Source organism: Protomyctophum bolini (assembly GCF_963924005.1).
Source record: "Protomyctophum bolini genome assembly, chromosome: 4".
In the NCBI taxonomy this organism is placed as follows: domain Eukaryota; kingdom Metazoa; phylum Chordata; class Actinopteri; order Myctophiformes; family Myctophidae; genus Protomyctophum; species Protomyctophum bolini.
This window is the reverse complement of record NC_137865.1, coordinates 41477435-41492611: the sequence shown is the minus strand read 5'-3', so window position 1 is coordinate 41492611 and position 15177 is coordinate 41477435. Positions and strand designations below refer to the sequence as shown.

The following is a 15177-nucleotide window of genomic DNA, read 5'->3' as shown; positions in this document are numbered from 1 at the left end:
GAACAACATATTTTCAGACGGGGGTCGTTTGCCAATTACATATATTTTTGGGGGTCCTTAATTGACATGAACATTTCTGAGAACCACTGATGTATAAATCAACACTGATCCGACGCTGTTCTGTGTGGAATGTTCTGGTGGTTTTGTTCTGCCGTGCAGACCACCAGTAAGTCGGATAAGTGTCATTAAAACGGCTGGTTATTATGGTCAGGGATTTGGCCTCTGAAAAGCGCTTTCGCTGTTAGCCGTGTGTGTGTGTGTGTGTGCGTCCGCACTGTATTATTACCTCACTGGCATATACCGCTAGCGGTCGTTTGGTGGCATGACTATTGACTATGTGATATTCTGGAAGCCTAAATACTGTAGCTGTGTTTGCCAAGTTAACCCATTCTGACCTGAGATCAGATTCATACGAAGGTTTCCACTGGACACACACTGGTCTGATCAACCCATTCTGACCTGAGATCAGATTCTAAAAATGTCAGTCGTTCTTCGATTTTTCAAAAATAGCAGACCTACAAGCTCGTAGCGCGCCACTCGGTGGCGCGCTACAAGCTTGTAGATCTGCTATTTTTCAATAGCTAAAGCATAACATGATGCCAACACCAAAATGGGTGCCCGGTCAGAACGGGTTAAGACTGCTTCATTGTGTTCACGGTGACGTCCTCTGTGAGCAGCAGTGTGGTGCAGTCAATAGTCACACTGCATCAGGTGTGAAATCAACAGACATTGACTGCTTTTATCATTTATCATTGATTTATATCATATCAAGTTTATATCATTGAGCATAGCTCAACTAGCTGTGCTCCAAACGCGTCGCACTGCGACGCATTTTGAGCTTGGCATTAAGCTACTAATCTAATATCTAAGCGGAAATCAATAATACATCAGTTTTCTGACAGTTTACCTGCAGGCCACGTTAAATGAAATTGGGGGCTGCATGTGGCCCTTATGGGCCGCCAGTTGCCTGTGTATGCAGTACAGTACAGTACAGTACAGTACAGTACAGGCAGTCATGAATCAGCAAACAGAAAACACATTTATTTTTGTTTACACTGGAACGTTTCCTACTGTCGGTCTGACCAACCGCAACGTTGCTGCTTGAATCACATTTGTAAACATTGTTCTTTATTTAAATAGTAGTAGCCTGGCCCCGCCATGCAGTGACTCAAATCTTTGCTTCTGGAGGGTCCCTGGAACAACATATTTTCAGACGGGGTTCGCGGCCAATTACATGTAATTTTTGGGGGTCCTTTACTTACAGAAAAAAAAACATTTTAAAAAGACATTTATTTTTATTTCGTCATCAGGCCTAAATGGGTTAACTTTAACTCTCTCTCTCTCTCTGTCTCTCTCTCTCTCTCCAGGCGAGGAGGAAGGAGGTGTTTCTCCAGGAGCGCTACGGCCAGTACAACCTGACGGACCCGTTCCTGGCCCTGCAGAGGGACTACGAGGGCGGCGGGGCGCCGGGCGGGCCCGAGAAGGACCGGCGGGGCGTGGGTCCGAGTCCCATGGCGGTGCTGGAGGCTGTCATGGCGCACTGCAGGAAGATGCAGGAGAGGATGTCCGCTCAGCTGGCGGCCGCCGAGAGCCGCCAGAAGAGGGTAGGAAACAAACCTGGTGTGGTGGGATTGATTGATTGATTGATTGATTGATTGATTGCGGTGGGGTGATCACCACCTCTCCCTTTGACCTGCTGACAGTGACAGATGGATTCTCAGGCCTGTTTTGTAGCCTCACGTATAGCGATACTTTTTGATTTGATTTGATTTATTTAGAAAAGCAATTATAATACAACATTATAATCAGCGATTCAAGGATTACACAGTAAAGTCCAAAGACTTATTTCCACTGGGGTCCTCTCACACTGAACAATACTTTGAAATACATAACAGTACATATACATTACTTACACAACACCACAAGTACATCCCTATCCATCCCTCTAGGATGACCCTTTATAGGGGAACCTTTTCCAGTAGCCATTTTTTAGTCTTCTGTTTAAATGTCCTCAAATTGTAGGTCAGTTTAACGCTGGATTCCAGGCTATTCCACTGTGTGGCTCCTATATAAATGAATGAGCCTTTGCCCACTTTACTTTTAAAAGCAGGGAGCACCACATCTGCAATACTGGCTCTGGTGAAATGGTTGTGTACCTCGTTTACCTGCCTGAAACATGTTCTTAAAACTTCTGGGACCTCTCCGTATTTAATTTTATGGACCATGTTAAGTCTAGCCATTGTAACCTTTGATTCTACTGGGAGCCAGTTCAGCTCTCTGAACTGGTTCCTTCCTATATGGGTTCTGGGTTCCATCCCTAGTATAACCCTGATCAGTCTATTTTGAGCTGACTGTAGCTTTGTTTTAAAAGACTTAATCAAGCCCTCGAACCACGATGTACACGCAAAATCAAAGTGGCACAGGATAAGGGAGTTGGCCACCACTAATTTTGTCTCCCTATCCATGTATCTTGCTGTTCGAGCTAGAAACTTAGTCAGTCCGGAGACCTTGTTTAGCACCTTGCTGGCCATATTTCGGCCGTCTAAGTTACCCTCTAAAATACAACCCAGGTATTTCACTGATGATTTTGCTGCTATGAATTCCGAATTTATTTTGATCTTGAAGTCTGTGCTTCTTCCTAATTTGATTTTTGAGCCAAAAAGAATTGATTCTGTCTTCCCTGAGTGTAAAGATAATTTATTATCTATAAGCCAGGAACTAACATTAGCTACTTCCTCACTTAGGGAGCTTTCTAATGTGGTTTGATCCTTGTGGGACATTAGCAGTGCAGAATCATCAGCGTACAGGAACAAATCACAGTTACAAGCATCTGTCATATCATTCACGTACACTGAAAATAGGGCTGGACCTAGAATGCTTCCTTGTGGAACTCCACATTCCATGGTGTTTGGGTCAGATAATATGCCATTCACCTCTACCCTTTGTTCGCGCCCTGTCAGATATGATTTGAACCATTTACATGTTGCCCTGTCTGCCCCCAGGGCCTCAAGCTTGCTCAGTAACCTACAGTGGTTCACTGTGTCGAATGCTCGCCGTAAATCCAGCAGCACCATTCCACAAAGTTTTCCATTGTCAACTTCTTTCCTGATTTGTTCTGTTAAATATAGTAAACATGTGTCGGTTGAGTATGATTTTCTAAAGCCAGATTGGAGTTTATACATTAGGTTATTCCTATTTAGGTATTCATTTAGTTGTTCATTAATTATCTTCTCGAATATTTTTGATACAGAGCTCAAAATTGACACCGGTCGGTAGTTACCGGGGTCATTTTTGGCTCCTTTTTTGTACAGGGGGAGTATTTTAGCCTTTTTTAGATCTTGTGGGAAGACACCTACTATAATATCACTGTGTGGATATTGGTGGTCTCGTCCCTCTCAGTATTAGGATTTTCTTCTGCAATGTCCCGCCCCCATATCTGCATATTACTGGGCCCTGGTTGGTTATAGCCTGGTTCCAGACGCATATCTGGTTGGCTCGTCACCACTTTCGGCCCCTGAAGTCCTCCCACAATCGAGAGGGGGCCAGACTTATATTCTCCCTGGGGGGCGATATGCATCGCAAAGGGCAGATGAAGGCTGGCTACGTGAGGCTGGTGGGGACCAGAGTAATCTAGTATAGGAGAGTGGCGACACTATAGCGTTGACTCCCATTGTAACAATGGAATGCGGAAGTGCTCATTCTATCTCAATGGGATAGTTCCAATGTTTGGAACTATAGCCCATATAGGCACCCGCTTTGCAGCGAGGTCAAAGTGTGTCGCCACTCTCTTACTAGATTACTCTGGTGGGGGTGTGGCTGAAGAGAGATGTGGGGTACGTCGGTTGGGGTGGAAGGTCATATGGTGCGTTCAGGGCCGTTCACACGGGCAGATGCAAAGATGCAGTTTACCATTCGTTGTCAATGGAAGCCGGCGACATGACGTTGCAATTAAAGATGCATCCGACGTTTGTAACTGCAGCAAAATATACAAGGCTACCAATTGAAGCTGAGCTGGGTTCAACTTCCAGATGCAAAGCTACAACTGTAGCTTCACATCACTACGGACGCACGCTTGATGACGTCAAAGACTGTGTGAGCAACAGATCTACAAAGCGACAACTATGCTGTGATCTTTGCATCTTTGCACATGCCTCGTGTGAACACAGCAGAGGCAGAGTTTGTTTTAAATGAGATTGAGCTGAGTTGAATTGAGTTTACTGTATCGATACTGTAAGAGCAATTGGATTTGTGACGGCCTGACGTATAATTGGTTGTGTGGACACAAAGGGCTGTATTTTGCGTGTCTTAAGTACCAGGTCTTATTACCTAACTTGAGTAAAATAAAGACCTGGAGGCGTGATCAATGCTCTTTGGCCACTCAGAATAGCCAAAGAGCATTGATCACGCCTCCAGGTCTTTAGTTTACTCAAGTTAGGTAATAAGACCTGGTACTTAAGACACGCAAAATACAGCCCATAATGTGTAGGAGTAGGAGAATTATCCACCCCCTAAAAATATATATAAAAATAAAAAAAATCATACAGTAATTCAAACTTTTAAATAGTTGTATACGTTTATTTTACAAATAGGCGTAATTTATTATTTACTATTATTACTATTATTTTGTATAAAACATCAGATGTGACGAGCATACACACGCGCATGTGTGTGCGTGTGTGTGTGTGTGTGTAATACTGTGTATGCGCTGAGGTGTCTCCACATGTTCCATTTGGCAAGCAGCTCCAAATCTGTTATTACTGGGTTCAGGGACAGGACAGGGAATACAGTAGCAGTTAGCTAACACACACACACACACACACGCACACACACACACACACACACACACACACTATTATATTGTTTTTAATTTTTTTCTCCACACTCAAAGTCACCACTCATCAGGTACATCAGGTACGCGTGTGTGCGTGCGTGCGTGCGTCAGCTAGTAGTAACATATGGAGGGAGAGTGAGTGAGAGAGAGAGAGAGAGAGATGGAGAATAAGTAGGCCACAGCAGACATCTGGCTGCCTAGTAAATCACTGCCCCGTAATCCTACAGAGAGAACTGGCTCACAACACACATACATTTTCTATGACGCACGCACACACACACACACACACACACACACACACACACACACACACACACACACACACACACATAGCGGGAGTAAGAATCAGTTGTTATGACAGTAAATCTTCTCGTTGGCAGAGACACATAATCCCACTCTCGGTTGGAGGAATAATGTATTGCTGTTTTGATAGGCATGAAAAAACAGAACTAAATCAGTGATATCCCTCTGGAAATTAACTGTATTTGTGTGTGATCTAAAACAAAACAGCCCTTCTGTGGAGAATGTTTTTAAAAACCGTACAAGATCTAGGTTCAGTGCAAAGCAGCATCAACATTACAAACCTTATAAACAAACAAATAGCCAGTCCAAGAAACATAACGGTTATAATTAAAATAAAAAAAGAAGAAAAATAACAGCAAGGAAATGAATGTTCATTTAAGGTTCATATACATCCAGAATTCATCCCAAGTCTCTTTCATTTTGTTTAACCCATTCTGACCTGAGATCAGATTCTAAAAATGTCTTTTACATCCTGACAGTTTTCTGAAAAAGCTGTCAGTCGATTTTTTCAAAAATAGCAGACCTACAAGCTCGTAGCGCGCCACTCGGTGGTGCGCTATGAGCTTGTAGACCTGCTATTTTTCAATAGCTATAAAGCATAACGTAATGCTAACACCAAAAGGGGTTCCCACCCAGAATGGGTTGCATTTACCCTGCCCAACATAATGTTCATATGATGTTATTTTGATCATTTCTTCAATCCATTGCGTAATATGTGTTTTTAGATATCTTAGTATTTCAAAGTGTCCATGATGTCATGGACAACTGGGCTCACTTACTTTCTGGACTACATGTTGTCTCAGTAAGAGATATTTGTACTTTACTCAAGTATTTACATTTTTTACTTCTACTCCACTACGTCGGTGCGACACATTGTGAACCTGTAGATCGGCTATTTTCTAAAGTTTTTTTTTAAAATAGATTTTATTTTACCCAATCTTCGAATGCTACAGAATTTGTAGTTCCACCTCGTTTAGAGGTCTCCACAGGAAGCTGCCATCTGTTTGTGCGAAAAAGTACATTTTAAAATGTCTTTAAAATATATTTTTTTGAATGTCCATTTCTGCTAAGCAGCAGGCTGTATATCTAGGCTTCGACAAACGTTATCTTATTTACGCGACGGCAAAGGCGAAACGCAAGTGGGCGGCAGGCAGGCCCGGAAATCTGCTTTTATTTTCTGCAGATTTCCTTTCAAGAGCTTCAACTGTTGGTAGGAAGCGTTTGAAAATTGTGAGCCAACAACAAGTCAGTCTCGAGAGACTAGTGACGTGTTAATTAAGAGATTTTAATCCATATGCTCCCAGTCCTTCAGTAAATAATAATAAGTAACACCTGCTAATGGAAGCCTGTGGCACTGGCAACCAATGGCAGGGCTACTGCAAACACATCTAATGAAGCACTGAGTACATTCACACACGCACATTAATATTGGATGCATAATATCACCAGAGCACGGATGTTTCCATCTACTGACTGTACACATCTGTTTGTGTGGGTGTGTGGGTGTGTGGGTGGGTGGGTAGGTGGGTGTGTGGGTGGGTGTGTGGGGGTGGGTGTGTGTGGGTGGGTGGGGGTGTGCCTGTCCCGGGCATAACTTGCGCACCGGTTGACTGCAAACCTGCCATGTGTATATCACGATTCACGAATGACCCAGGGATTGTTTACGGTTTACGCCAAGTTGGAATTTAGTCATATGATATCAGCGGCTCTCCATAACCTGGGGGGGGGGGGGGGGGGTGTACACCAGAACTTGACAGAAAACAAGCTCACGGTGACCATACAGATGCTAATTGTTCTGGATTCAATCTATCTAATGAACTTATTGGGTCTTTATTTCATTAACTTTCTCACCTGCCCTGCCCTTGTCTAATCAAGGTTTTGAAGTTCCAAATATTCCTGTTGTGGTTACAGGGTATAGACGCCATCTTTCTGAACAGGGTTTCCGTTGCTATTTTTATCCCCGTCTTCATTCCACTTTCTTTTTCACGCGCGTACGTGTCATCTTTGCTGTGGGTAAAGCCACTGAATTATCCATGAGGTCTCAGGGAGAGCTGAAAGCAGACTCATACCGCAACCCCCATCTATACACGCACGCACACACACACACACACACACACACACACACACACACACACACACACACACACACACACACACACACACACACACACACGTGACACGCTCAAGCGCAACTCCATGAATGAATCATGAAGCTGAAGACCAAGAGAGCCCAATCTGCCACATAGCAGTCAACACCAGGAGAGACAACATCGGTTCTTGCTGGATTTGTGGGCAAACATAGGTGTTGTTTTGGGAGGCACACTTTTTTCATTGTAAGTATGAGGTCATGACCGCAGGAGCTGAAATAAATACGTCCCTCTGAAAATAGCGCTCTCTCCCTCCACGTCCTCCCTGTCACCTTGCTCTCTGCAGATGTGGTTCCCAAACTTTGTGATACTCATTATAGCCTGCGTACCCCCCATTAGAAACGACATGCCAGGGACCCCCAATCCCCCATAAGAGAAGGTCTTTGCGGCTCTAGCAGTGATTCTCACCCCGTTTAATTTCAAGGACCCCCCAGTTTGACATGCATATAGTCTACGGACCTCCCATTTAATGGCATCTCTATCTCTGGGACACCCAAGTTATATATGGTAAAATCAATGTTAAGAGAGCCGGAAAGGGCGTCTACGTTTATATGTCTATGGGCCTATTGACGTGTTGGAAGCTGCGCACGATAAGTGTTTTACGAACTGATAGCATTAGGTTCAAACCTTAGCGTATATATGAATAGAGAAGACACCCGAGTTCTCCTTCCATGAGGCGATTTCACTCCTCCTTCCGTGTAGGAACAGAGTGCATTCTGGGATGGATTTGCCTCAAACACATGAACGTGCTGCCGTTGACTATCATTGTGACGTTTGTGCGCGTTCACGTATGAAACATTCGTTCACGTATGAAACATTCGTTCACGTGTCATGGCCTCAAACACATGAACGTGCGCAATGATAGTCAACGGACCAGCGCTGGCTCGAGCTGCAATGACAAATTCGGCCACTATGTCCATTTCGCCTCAGGGTTTCCTCCGGGTGCCTTCTCTATTCATATATACTCTAAGGTTCAAACCCACTTTCGTGTCGGATGTGTAGGTCATGTCTTTGCTTGCTTTCAAGGATAAAAGACAATTTTCCAATTTTACGGCGCCCACGGAACAAAGCCTTTGCAGTACCTCCGGGTAGAGGGGTAGAGTGGTGGGTAGAGGTACCTCCGGGGTGGCACTGACTCAGGGGTAGAGGGGTGGGTAGAGCGGCCGCCCAGTTCGACCCCTGTGGGCTCCCCCAGAGTTAGTGTCAAAGTCTCCTTGAGCAAGATGCTCTTGCATGGTTTCCTCCGCTGTGTGTGTGTGTGTGTGTGTGTGTGTGTGTGTGTGTGTGTGTGTGTGTGTGTGTGTGTGTGTGTGTGTGATGACATTGCTTTCAACTGTCGCTCTAATATTCACATGGGGAAAACTCACAGGAGATCATTTTTTAAATTGATAATGACTGTGTTTTCCCCATGTGTTTTTCAGTGGCTTGGTGGAGGTGGTGTTGGTGGTGTGGTGGGTTTGGGGACAGTTGTTTCATCGAAGCGGTCACTCGGTGATCTGGGCTCCATTGTTCTGAGGCTTGTTAGTGCGACAGGGAGCAGTCAGGGAAGGTTGCTAAGCCCTGTTTGGCCTCTGTACCGCCAACACAGAACTAACAATAGCTGTGTCCCGCTCCAAATATACTGGCAGGGAGAGAGAGGGCAGACAAGTCATCGGAATCCAATCATTATGTAAAGGCGAAGCTCTGTGAATAGATAACTGCCGGCACATTACGTTACCTAACACCCCGTGTGTGTGTGTAGCGTCTTGTCTACCGTAATGATCCACATTATACCTTTAATCTCTACCCTGTCTGTTCATTTGACTGCTCCTTCCCGTCGCTAATTGTTTTAACCCATTCTGACCTGAGATCAGATTCTACAAAATAATGTCTTCTACATCCTGACAGTTTTCTGAAAAAGCTATGTTTCTATGTCAGTCGTTCTTCGATTTTTCCAAAAATAGCAGACCTACCAGCTCGTAGCGCTACGAGCTTGTAGATCTGCTGTTTTTCAATATTTCAATAGCTAAGGGGCTCCCGCCCCAAAATGGGTTAACTGCGTAAATTAGTTCCATTAGCTTTGAGTTTTGCTTCACTTTTCGTCCAGTGTGAGATGGATGAGCACGTGCCGTGCAAACAGAACGCAAACGCTTTCAATTTGATCCAGAGGAGAAGATAATGCTCAAAATGGTCTCCTCGTCGTATCTTTATCACAATCCGAGTCTGCCTTTCCCTTTATCGTTATTATGATCCATTTGAATTAAAACATCATAATGTCTCTATAGACAGGTTCTCTATACATAATGCATCTGGGTCTCTTGTGCATGATGTGTACGGATTAGTGTGTCTAATGAAGCTGATAGTCTAAGATATTTATGTCCTAATGTACAAATGGGCAGAAGAGAGAGAGTGCTGCACACTTCTATTCATTAAGAAAGTGCATTGATTTCCTTTATAGCGTGTATGGTGAGCTAAGCTCATCTAATGCCCAGAGAGAGACGGCAGAGTGGATTGTTTCTGGTACCACGTTGTTTGTTTACCACCCGCTGTCTCAGAATTGCGTCCTGCCAGGCCGTACCTCCTCCTGTGTGTGTGTGTGTGTGTGTGTGTGTGTGTGTGTGTGTGTGTGTGTGTGGCTCCCTTATGTTGTCTCCACAGGACACTTCCTACCGCCTGTCTCAACAAATAAGATACCTGAAAGACCACACTAGTCTTGTCAGCTCAACTTTTTTTGTACAAAAAAAAGGTATGGCACCCCCTAATATCTTTAAAGTCTGATCCAACCCAGAGGCTGGCAGAACGTTCACTAAAAACAGCCAGGACAACGCTCCACATGTCCCTGACTCTTCTCCCTTCTCTAAAACTAGAAATTAGTGCTATGAAAACTGATGGCATCGCTCTACAGCCTAGAGGCGCTTGTTGACGATGGGCACATTTTATCAATGGATTAAAGGCCCGGGCCCTCAAGGTGTTAACATGTTCTTGTTATTGCTGTTCTTGCTGTTCTTGCTTACTGTAAATCGCTCTGGATTAACCCATTCTGACCTGAGATCAGATTCATACGAGGTTTCCACTGGACACACACTGGTCTGATGAACCCATTCTGACCTGAGATCAGATTCTAAAAATGTCAGTCGTTCTTCGATTTTTCATAAATAGCAGACCTACAAGCTCGTAGCGCGCCACTCGGTGGCGCGCTATGAGCTTGTAGATCTGCTATTTTTCAATAGCTAAAGCATAACATGATGCCGACACCAAAACGGGTTCCCGGTCAGAATGGGTTAAGAGCTTCTGCTAAATTCACGAATTGTAAAAAAAAAAAAAGAAAGGCATAATCACTTACCGTACGAGTTCTCAAACATTTTGTGCCAGGGGGACCCTCATAAGATTTGTTGAGGGGGACCCCCCTCAATGAATGCACTTTGAGAACCACCAGTGCTGCAGACATTCAATGTGACATTCAACAGACGAAGCCGAGATCAGTGGATATTTATTATGGATATTATGGACTCTTTGATGCACATGATGCATTATGAGAATTGGTCCAGCAGTATATCACAGAGGAGGGGGGGGGGGGGGGGGGTACTGTAGATGCTGGGGTTGTGTGAGATATGTGTTCACGTGTGTGTGTGAAATATAGGCTCATTCGGCACATGATGACTTGCATACTGTAGACGTGAAATGAGTGGAGCGTGTGTGTGTGTGTATCTTTGTGGTGAGATGGATTGTAGGGGGATGGGAAAATGCTTGTATATTGAAAATTAAAATGCTGATGACGTGCGGCCCTGCGCGCGCTTTCAGTGTATTTGCATAGCCTATGTCTTTTCTATGTTAGTCTACGTGTGTTGTGTTTTTGTAGACTGTGCATATAGAATCTCACTTTGTGTACGTGTGTTTCATGTAATTACATACATGCAGAAGCAGAAAAATAGAAGGGCTAAAATCTGACAAACACAATGACATACTATGTGTGCATAACTGATTCACATTATGGTGCCTGCCTTTGAGGTTGTGTGTGTGTTATGTTATTGTTAGGCCTAATACTGCATATCAGGTGTGCGTCACATACTTGGCATCTATTTTTGGCCTGATGGCGTTTATACTTTACTCTCTGGGTGGGAAATTAGCACCAGTCACCAGCCAGACGTTGGCCAATTATAACTGTGGTTGTGAAAAAGGTTGTTGTTGCAGAGCAACAGTCAAATCGTTACAGGGTGGTATTCCTGCTCTGTTGAATGTGTAGCGGCCCGAACCTAGTCAAATGTTTATTCATAAAAACCTGAAGAAAAAAGACGTGACCGCGTTTAAACACTTAAACCTGAAAGAGACCTGTCCTTCTTTTGGCATAGGCATCTCGCCATCTCCAGGGACAAACTAGACACAGCTGCAGCAGATGAAAAATCGGCAAAATGTTGGCGTTTATAAAGCTGCAGACCATCAGTAATCACGTAGGGGTGTAACGATACATTTTAACATCATCATCATCATTTTTCGACCGCGGTCGAGATCATGGATTTCACAATGCCACGCCACTTTCCTGGTCCTTCATTGCCATCCCCAGTTCCTGCTTATGGATGCATGTGTCCCTATAGAGATGACATCAGGGAACGACAGTTTTCTACCTCTGGTCTGCTTTGAGGCAGGACTCCAGAGAAGAAGGGAAGATATTATAACCTCATTGTCAGCTCTGTAGCAGTGGGCCGGCAAACTGTGTTCTTCTGGATTGGTCTATTGAAGAAACACAGGGAAGGTTGCCCTATATTAGATCAGTCGATGGGTGGCTCTTCCAAGACAGATGTTGCACTCTCATTAGAAGGTAGATGATATGATACGATACACTATTGTTTCATTCATGGCAATACGATACGATTTGATTAAAGGATTTTAAATCGATACATTAACTATTTAGAAAATACATGAAATCTGTGTAAAAGATGTGGATAGAGCATTTCTTTATGGGAAATATTTATCTCTGGCATGCCATGATCATTACATTTGGACACATTGTGAACAAACCTGCACCTTGACATGAACACAGAGAATAACACATTTATCCATAGACCAAGTGTAGCGATATGGAATGGAAAAGTAATTAAACCCCTATTACTTTTTTGTAACAAGTGCTTAGTACAATTTACAATTTAGGCATTTAGCAGACGCTCTTAATCCAGAGCGACTTACATTAAGTATTGATACAGTTGATTATTTGCATTTCAAAACAATACGATACAAAGTCAAACGATGTTTTTTTATTTAGATTCTTGAAATGTAAATAGATTTTTCTAAGTAAGTAGTAATACTTACTTAGAGACGCGTTAGTGCTACAGTATGCCAGGGTCGAATGGGTTCTCGCCCAGGCGTTACCTTTTCTTTGGAAAGGAGAATAAATGTGGTCTCCAAGGCTATTAAACACTTCAACCTCCATCCATCCATCTTCAACCGCTGATCCAGAGTCAGGTTGCAATGCATTGTAGTGCTGCACACATTTAATCGAAAAAAGATTGAGATCTAGATTCAGACACCTTCATGTGGTTAACCCCCCCCTCCCTCTCTCTCTCCCTCCCTCCCCTCCTCAGCTGGAGCTGGAGAAGCTGCAGCTGCAGAGCCTGGAGACGGAGCACCGCAAGCTGACGGCGCAGCTCAAGGACGAGCGCGAGAAGAACAAGCACATCGTCATGATGCTGGTGAGGGAGTGCAAGCAGCTGGCCACGCGCGTGGTGGAGGAGTCTGGGCGCTTCGACGAGCTGCAGGCGCGCCTGGACGAGGAGGCGCGCGGCTCCGGGGCGCTGCGCGAGGAGCTGGGCGCCGAGCGGCAGCGCAGCGCGCAGATGGAGGCCAAGATGGAGAAGCAGCTGTCCGAGTTCGACACGGAGCGCGAGCAGCTGCGCGCCCGTCTGGGCCGCGAGGAGGCGGAGAGCCAGAGCCTCCGCCGCACGGTGGAGCGGCTCAGGACTGAGAGTAGCGCCGGTGAGGCCGCCGCTAACGCCGCCCCGCAGCCTGCTGGTTCTGCTGCCGGGGGGGCGGAGCCTGCAGCAGGCGCCAAACCTACGCCGCCTCCTCCTGCGGCGGCCAAATCCCTCGTCGTCTCTGTGGCGGTGCAGGCCACGACGGAACCCGTCGGCTCTCGGACGGCGTCCTGCCAGACGGACTCGCCCCCCGCCGCCGAGGTGGAGGGAGGAGGAGGGAGGAAGACCCCTCAAACCCCCGTCAAACCCGCCCCGGCCAACTACGTGGGCCTGAGCCTGCCCAAGACGGGCGGCCCCGGGGCCCGGGGCCCTCAGACGGAGAACGGGTCGGAGGGCCAGCCGCTGCACGGCGCGCCCAGCGGGGTGAGCCCGCGGGTCCAGGCCGCCCGCTACAAGTTCCAGGAGCAGGACCAGAACGGCACGGCCAACCAGAGCCCGCCGTCGCGCGACCTCTCGCCCACCAACCGCGACAACTTTGCCGCCAAGCAGCAGGCGCGCCACACGGTCACGCAGGTCCTCTCGCGCTTCACCAGCCCCCCGGCGGGCGGCGGCTCGGGGGCGGGGTCCCTGCGTCCCGGCCTGCCCCACTCCGCCTCGGAGGGAGGCCCGTTCCCCGGCCGCCTCAGCCACCCCATCGTGGGCCTCAAGTCGCCCACGGTGGCGCGGATCGACCGGGGGAACCCGCCCCCCATACCGCCCAAAAAGCCCGGGCTCTCCCAGACCCCCTCCGCCCCTCACCCGCCCATCAAAATGGCGGGGGAAGGAGGGGGTCGCTCCCAAAGCGGGCCCAAACCGGCCACTCCCCAGCTGCCTCCCAAACCCGCCCTGGACCTGGTCCCAGCCCTGACGGCGTCTCAGGTGGGTGCCTCATGCCCCCCCTCCCCCTCCCCCTCCGCCAGCACGGCGGGAGGGCCATGGCACCCGGCAGCAGCAGCATGTGCAGAGTGCCCCCTCCCCCCCATCATCAGCCCCCCCGCCACCACTGTCAGTAGCCCCCCCTCCATAAACCCCTCCCCCTCATCCCCCACCGCCTCCTCCTCCTCCCCCTCCTCCTCCTCCTCGGCTAGCGCTCCATCCTCCCGTAGCTCGCGCGCCCCAGCAGGCCTCCCCCTGGCAACAGCATCAGGTAAAGGGGCATCACGTTCTCCCTCCCAATTCTCTGCCTCCCTCTTCTTATTGGCTACACTTGTTCTTCTCGTAATACCAGGTTCAGGCGAGCATGGCCCAGCTGATAGGCTAGTGTCAGTGGTGCTCTCTGATAGGCTAGTGTCAGTGGTGCTCTCTGATAGGCTAGCTCAGTGGTGCTCTCTGATAGGCTAGCTCAGCGGTGCTCTCTGATAGGCTAGCCTCAGTGGTCAGGTCTCTTTCAGGTCACAGCAGGGAACCTGTCCCTCCCGAAGCACAGAAATTCAGAGCCGAGGAACGCGCTTAGCTCAGACTCTCTGTCACCCAACCTTAGGCTACCTCTGGAGATATGATCTCTCTCTCTCTCTCTCTCTGCCTCTCTCTCTCTCTCTCTCTCTCTCTCTCTCTCTCTCTCTCCCGCTGTCTCCCTAATAGCCTCTCTCTCTTGACGCCTGTCATCTCCCATGTTGTCACATTAGTAGCAGTTGGTATCAGTATGAACGTCATCCACCATATATATATATACAGTAACATGTATAGCTAACATGTCAGTGAGAGAAGCTAGGCTAACTTAGCCCACACGGGAACGCTCCAAGGTTACCCCCCCGCCCGCCACCACTCCCCCCCCCCTCCCCCCCTTCTTTCTGTACAGAGGGGTGTGTGGTCTATGGTCTTCCCTAAAAGTTAACCCCCCTGTCCTCTCTGAAGCTGATGCCAGAGGCTGCTCTCTCCTATCCTGCCCTTCCTTCCCTCTTCCAAAACTCCCAACAACAACTACAGCATGCTGCGGCCACTGTCACACCCTTCCTGCGTGCACGCTTCCTAT

The 15177-nt window shown here is 47.2% G+C and overlaps 1 protein-coding gene across 4 annotated transcripts in view; it reads left to right on the top strand.

Moving 5' to 3' along the window:
- The window catches only part of cttnbp2 (cortactin binding protein 2), a 93576-nt gene that overhangs the window by 47660 nt on the left and 30739 nt on the right, over positions 1-15177 (top strand). For all 4 annotated transcript variants that reach the window (XM_080761089.1, XM_080761088.1, XM_080761087.1 and 1 more), the window contains exons 3-4: positions 1368-1604; positions 12837-14352. In XM_080761089.1, the coding sequence (XP_080617215.1) occupies positions 1368-1604; positions 12837-14352 (1753 nt within the window). The remainder of the gene's footprint in view (positions 1-1367; positions 1605-12836; positions 14353-15177) is intronic.